Source organism: Hordeum vulgare, chromosome 5H (assembly GCF_904849725.1).
Source record: "Hordeum vulgare subsp. vulgare chromosome 5H, MorexV3_pseudomolecules_assembly, whole genome shotgun sequence".
Lineage (NCBI taxonomy): Eukaryota > Viridiplantae > Streptophyta > Magnoliopsida > Poales > Poaceae > Hordeum > Hordeum vulgare.
The window spans coordinates 426,730,890-426,738,047 of NC_058522.1; the positions used below are offsets into that span (position 1 = coordinate 426,730,890).

The 7,158-nt window shown below is 44.5% G+C and overlaps 1 protein-coding gene across 1 annotated transcript; it reads right to left on the reverse strand.

Moving 5' to 3' along the window:
- Window positions 1-4,042: 4,042 nt before the first annotated feature.
- LOC123395741 lies at window positions 4,043-6,627 on the reverse strand. Its single transcript, XM_045090771.1, has 3 exons — window positions 6,327-6,627; window positions 6,015-6,229; window positions 4,043-4,434 (listed from the first exon to the last, which is right to left on the reverse strand). Exons 1-3 carry the CDS (start codon window positions 6,353-6,355, stop codon window positions 4,424-4,426), a joined length of 255 nt encoding a protein of 84 aa, XP_044946706.1. The 5' UTR covers window positions 6,356-6,627; the 3' UTR covers window positions 4,043-4,423.
- Between the last annotated feature and the right edge of the window lie 531 nt (window positions 6,628-7,158).

Here is a 7,158-nt window from a genome sequence, read left to right on the forward strand (position 1 = left end):
CTATGTATTGGCAGGCTAGAGTGACAGGAGCTTCAAACCTAGCATAGAAATTGATGCATATGGGATTGAAGGGGGACCAATATATCTTATTGCTATGGTTGGGTTTTACCTTAATGAACGTTAGTAGTTGCGGACGCTTGCTAATAGTTCCAATCATAAGTGCATAGAATTCCAAGTAAGGGATGACATGCTAGCAGAGGCCTCTCCCACATGAGACTTGCTATTGATCTAGTAACGTAGTCAATTGCTTAGGGACAATTTCGCAACTCCTATCACCACTTTTCCACACTCGTATTTGTTTCTTTTTCTAACCAGCCCCTAGTTCTATTTACATGTTCTTTACTTTCTTGCAAGCCTATCCTATCACTCCTACAAAGTACTTCTAGTTTCATACTTGTTCTAGGTAAAGCGAACGTAAAGTGTGCGTAGCGTTGTATCGGTGGTCGATAGAACTTGAGGGAATATTTGTCCTACCATTTGCTCCTCGTTGGGATCGACACTCTTACTTATCGAGAAAGGCTGCAATTGATCCCCTATACTTGTGGATTATCAGATACCTATTAGACTAGACGAGGAACAAGAGATTCTCCTTCCCGAGAGATATCTAGATTACGATAGCATGGTTCGCCATGACTTTCTTGATAGAGATATAGATAGAAGGATGATTTATAACCTGGTATTTAGTCAGGGTACTCATGAGACTATTACTTTGCGTGCTCCTTCTTTGTTCAATCTTCATGCATGCAGGTACATTATTATGCCCTCTGACATCTACGCATATTGGGGCTTAGCCCAACCACAGGTGCCCGTGCCCGAGCCACCAGTCGAGTACCAGACGCCAGTTTATCAGTGGGAGCCAGAGGAGCTCACACAACAGTGGCATCCTCAGTCCACTCCGGAGTACCCCAGAGCTGGTTATTTCCCTCCATGGGAGTAGACCAACTTTGGCCAAAAGCCTAAGCTTGGGGGAGTACGTGTTTCTCACCGACTTTATATTCTAGCTTATGCTTTCACTTTGTTTCTCGGTGTTCACACTTTGCCACTATACCATCCATGCTAGTTTATTTCTTTTTCTCGTTTTCTTTTCGTGTGTCTGTCTAGTTTGAGAAAACACAAAAATATTGTCTTGTTCTTCTTTTTCTTGTTGGGAGCTTTCCCGTGTAAATAGTTTTCTTTTTCTTTGGGTCAAGGTAGAAGACTATGGTTACAATGTTTAGTGGCTCTCGCATGCATATCTGTTTATCTGTCAAAGAGCCATATTACTTTGTCTTCTCCTTTGTGTTTGCTTGCAGATTCCAGCTTAGTCCAATGCACGAGCACTCTTATTATTTTTCACATCATTCGCTCGTGCAAGTGAAAGGCAATAATGACGATATATGATGAAGTGACTGAGCCTGGAAAAGCTGGTATGAACTCGATCTATTTTGTTTTTGTAAATATGACTAGCTCATTGTTCCTGATTCAGCTTTGTTGTGAGAGAAACATGTTTGCAATGGCAATTTAGAGATCATAGTTTCTGATGCCATGCTTAATTAGCTAGGAGCTTATAATGGTTTGTCTTGGATGCCAACATGAATTTTGAGATGACTATGATGTACTATGATAGGATGGTATCCTCCTTTGAATGATTCAAGTGGCTTGACTTGGCACATGTTCACGCATGTAGTTGAAACAAAATCAACATAGCCTTATGATATTCATGTTCATGGTGATTTATGTCCTACTCATGCCTGCACTCAATGTTAGTTAATCTCAATGCATTTTGATGACTGTTGTCGCTCTCTAGTTGTTCGTTTCCCAGTCTTTTGCTAGCCTTCACTTGTACTAAGCGGGAATACTGCTTGTGAATCCACTTCCATAAACCCAAAGTTGTTTCATATGAGTACACCATACCTACCTATATTCGGTATCTACCTGCCGTTCCAAGTAAATTTGCATGTGCCACTCTCTAAATCTTCAAGAAATAATCTGTTTTGCATGCTCGACCCGCTCATGTGGTGATAGGGGGCTATCAGTATCTTCCATGCTAGGTGTCTTATCCTCGATATGTGTTTATTCACTATCATTCATGAGAAAGGGGTCGGTAATTGGAATTCCCAGTTCCATGCTCAAATCGAATAGATAACTGCAAACAAAACTCCCCCTGGATTGATGTTGGTATGGACGGCACCCGAGTATTCGGCTAGTCGTGGAATGTGATTGATTGGTGGTGGGGGAGTCAAAACTTTACTTTTCTGTTTGGGAACCGCCTATAGCATGTGTAGCGTGGAAGATGGTGAGAACTCTTAGTCATTGCGTTGACAATGAAAGCATGCCACCCAAAATTATTATCTCTGTTTTCAAAGCTTGAGCTCTGGCACCTCTCCAAATCAATGCTTCCCTCTGCGAAGGGCATGTCTATTTATGTTCCTATTGAGTCATCCTCCTCTTATAAAAGCACCAATTAGAGAGCACCTCTGTCATTTTTATGCTTTGCTTTTAACTGTGATTGAGTATGACTGTGACTAGATCTTCTTTGCCTTGAATTACAATGTTTAGTCAGCCCTTGGTCTTTGAAGGTGATCTGCATTTATGTTTTGCGGTCTCAGAAAGAGCTAGCGAGATACCATCTATTCGTACTGCTTCATGATTGTTTTGATTGAAGTGTTGACATTTGAGACTTGTTATTATTTGCTCACTAGCTCATTATGCCATTGATATGAGTTTACCGTGAGACCTAGATGTCATTTGCTTATGTGGTTTGCTTGTGATCTTGCTGAAATTCTGGTTATGAGTTAGACATAGTTGCAACAACAAGATCAAACAGAGTTCGTAAACGTTTTTCTTTTGTCTCTTTAATTTCTCAACTGAATTGCTTGAGGACAAGCAAGGCTTTAAGCTTGGGGGAGTTGATACGTCTCCATCGTATCTACTTTTCTGAACTCTTTTGCCATTGTTTTGGACTCTAATTTGCATGATTTGAATGAAACTAACCTGGACTAACGCTGTTTTCAGCAGAATTGCCATGGTGTTGTTTTTGCGCAGAAATAAAAGTTCTCGGAATGACCTGAAAATTTACGGAGAATTTTTGTGGAATATATGAAAAATACTGGCGCAAGAACCAGCGGAGGAAGTGGAGGTGTGAGCCCACAAGCCCACCAGGCGCGGGCCCCCCTGGCCGCGCCTGGCAGGCTTGTGGGGCCCAGAACGCTCCAGCGCCTCCAAATCCAGCTCTATTTAGCCTCATTCGTCCGAAAAAAATCAAGGAGAAGAGTTTATCGCGTTTTACGATACGGAGGCGCCGCCACCTCATGTTCTTCATCTGGAGGGCAGATCGGGAGTCCGTTCTGGGCTCCGGAGAGGGGAGATCGTCGCCATCGTCATCATCAACCTTCCTTCATCGCCAATTCCATGATGCTCTTCACCGTTTGTCAGTAATCTCATCTTAGGCTTGGTGGACGGTGATGGGTTGGATGAGATCTATTATGTAATCGAGTTAGTTTTGACGGGGATCACTACTAGAAAAAGGCCTACTAGTGGCGCATCTGTTATGGCTACTAATGGCGCCACTAGCATCACGCCATTAGAATTTTTTACTAATGACGCGCCACAGGTGCACCATTACTATCTGGTATACTAATGGCGCACCAGGCAGTGCGCCATTAGTATAGCTCATGGTGCGCCATTAGTATCTGGTATACTAATGACGCACCAGGCAGTGCGCCATTAGTATAGCCCATGGTGCGCCATTAGTATCTGGTATACTAATGGTGCACCAGGCAGTGCGCCATTAGTATAGCTCATGGTGCGCCATTAATATGTCTCCCACGGGCCATATTTACCCATGTGCTCTGGTTACTAATGGCGCACTAGTTGACGATGCGCCACTAGTGTGCTTTTTGCAGTGCGCTACTAAAATGCTAAGTGATGCGCCACTAGTATGAATATTAGGTATTATTTTTATTTTTCTAATATTTTCATAGGTTACAAAACATATTATTGCACAGAATATAGAGAGCACAACATATAAAACAGCAGATTTATCGAATACAATAGAAGATTAGTCTCCGAATACAATTCATCATATTAGTCTTCGAATTTAAAATACCGAACAAAGTTAGAACATTACAAGTCTCGAGACCGCGAGTAGCGAGTTTGTCTTCACATTACAAGTCGATATCGATCATCTAAACTACCATCACATAGAAGAGAGCTACGGTCATCACGATGAGCATAATCGCGATGAAACTGATCTTCATTCGGTTCCTCCAACGCTCCCTCCTCTCTCCCTCTAGATAGCGCGTGTATCTAACTTCCGCCTCCGCCCTTGTGGTGTACCCTTTGTACTCTGTCCATCAGAAAGCTTTTGACTCACAGAGTTACGTCACTACTTGTCTGTTACAAATCTTCCTTGCCTTCTACCTCAGGTTGTATAAGGACCATGCTACTTGCAACCTGTGGAACAAATAAGAGGAACAAACAAGCAATTTATTTGTGTGCTACTCCCTCCGTCCCGAAATAAGTGTCTCAACTTTGTACTATCTCTAGTACAAAGTTGTACTAAACTTGAGACAGTTATTTTGGGACGGAGGAAGTATTATTTATGCTCACTAACTATTTCAAATCTTCAAGAATGGCCAAAAGTCCCAGCAATTTCATTGCCCTCAAAAAGGAAGCTTTTTTACTAAAAAAAACTGCAGGTGGGGTAAGACCGCCCCACAGAATTTCACTAATGAGGCTCTCAGCCAACCAACCAAGAGAAGGCCCTGGACCCTGGCAGGCTGCACCGTTACCTGGGCCGCAGCAGCCGCCGCTCTACATTGCCGTCGCCGACGGCCGCCAGGGGAGTGGCTTCCGCTACACGTGCCCCGTCCTGCAGAGCGCGCTCCAGCTCATGGGCTGCAAGCCGGGCCACGCCTTCAAGGTCCCCCTCCTGCTTGCTTCTCCCCCAATCTGTCCGCCGATTTCGTTTTCTCTACTTGGATAGATGGATAGTCTCATGATCCAGTTTACATATAAGTATATTTTTCCCGAGTTCAGTCTGAATCGTTAGATTACACTCAGCACAGAGCACACTACTATCTCTGTCGCTGTCACCATGATTCAGTTAAGGAGTGTCCATCATGACCAGCATACATCATTAATTCTTACATCCGAATCAAGCTGGTTAATTTGTGTTCCCCGGTATAATACTACCTGCCTTGTTTGAAATAAATCACAATTCTTACACTCTGTTTGCTTCTTACACATCCTACATCCATTTTTGTAAAATCTGTTCTCCTGAGTGCAGTGCCCCAATTTAGTGGTGGTGACAACTAGTACTACTGAATGATTACTAATGATACTAGATAGAGACAAGTTTTATCAAATTCAGTAAAGTGCAGAAACCAACAGACTGAAACCAACAGATTCTATTCATCTGCGACCATCTACAACCTACAATTCAGTAAAGTGCAGAAATACTACTTGTTTTTTTGTTAAAACTGGACTGACGAAACTAAACAACTAGCACGATTTCAGAACTGATCACGCCGTGCAGGCGACAGACAAATCACGAGAGCGACGAGCCTGCCCAATTCCGATCCACAACTGCATCCGATCTAATCCAGAGACTGAAACCAACAGATTCCAATCTATTTACTGCAATCCATCTAAACAAAAGGCTGAAACCAACAGTTCATTCATCCGCGACCATCCACAGTCTAAGTACGAGTACAATTCAGTAAGTACCGCAATAGTATTTGTTTCTTGATGAAACTGAACCGACGAAACTAAACAACCAGCACGATCCCAGAGCCGATCACGACATGGAGCCGACAAGTGACAAACTTTCGATCTAAAACCAACGACTGAAACCAACAGGCTCGACCAACCCGCGAGCATCGACGGACCAAAACTCAGGTCCCGAATTAACAAGCCAACACCGAACAGCCCCGGCCGACGGATCGATCGGACTGTCGGGCGGAATAGGAAACAAACGAGAAGCGAGCGCGAGGGGAGACAGATGTGTGGGAGGGACGGGTGTAGATGCGCACCTTGGAGGACGTAGGCGACCTTGGCGGAGTCGGAGTAGCTGGGGAGCGACATGCCGCCGGCGGCGAGCGAGAGCTTGGCGGCTCCGATGGAGGCGACGCCCGGCATGGGCAGCTCGGCCGGGCTCCACTCGTAGTATGCGCCTCCCTCGCCCCTGTATGCCTTTGCCGGCTGCCTCGGGGTCAGATCCACCGCCATCGCCGCCAACGATCGATTCCTATTGGATAAACGAACAAAGTTGGATGTAGGGACAAGTTGAAAATCTGCACGTAAGGTTTATCAAGCTAGTTGGAAACAGGAACTGAGAGAAGTACCGCTGCTTGGTACAGTATGTAGCACACATTGCTAAGCTCGCCAAGGTTTGACGAGACTACCTCAGGTCCGTCCCGACTGAGCTATACTACTACTACCATGCACGGACAAAAATGGTAGTCAGATTGTAGTACTCTCGCCAAAGCAAACAGTAGGCTTTAAACACTGCTATTACTCGTGTGTACCTATGTACCCTACCAACAACCACTCGTTTCATCAGTTACACATGGGGTGAGATATACCACTTATCAAAATTTACCGCCTTACATAGCGAGCTGCTACCTAATGGGCCATTAATCAAAAACTGAATCATTTAACAACCACCATTAGCAGTTAGCACATCATTTTTCGAGGACCAGTTGAGGTCATCAAGTCGAAACCTAATGAAGTAGCCATGACCACCATGTGCACAGCTAGCTATATATATGCCTAGAGCAAGTGGAAGGAGATAAACACCTTTGATATCTGTAGCGACCATCCCGTCCGCGTGGTGGAGAGTGGCCAGGAGGCGTCACCTCGCCAAGGAGGTCGTGGAAGATCCCTTGAGGCGCCGGCATCCGCGGTGTCAGCTAGAGTTAGCTGCGCCTGGTTGGGTCGCAACAAGACAAGCATCGAATCCCGTTGTGCGACAAAACTATCATATGAACTGCACAAGAGAACTTGTCAACATCAGTTAGGTAAGAGGAAGATTCAGTGTGCGACTTAGAGCACATAAAAATAGAGTGTTCTTAAACTGAAGAGCAGTTTAGCATATGATTAACATAGCAGGCTCTGAATACCTCTCCTGTTTTTGCAGCACAACACATGAGCAGCGCACACTTTGACCACCATATC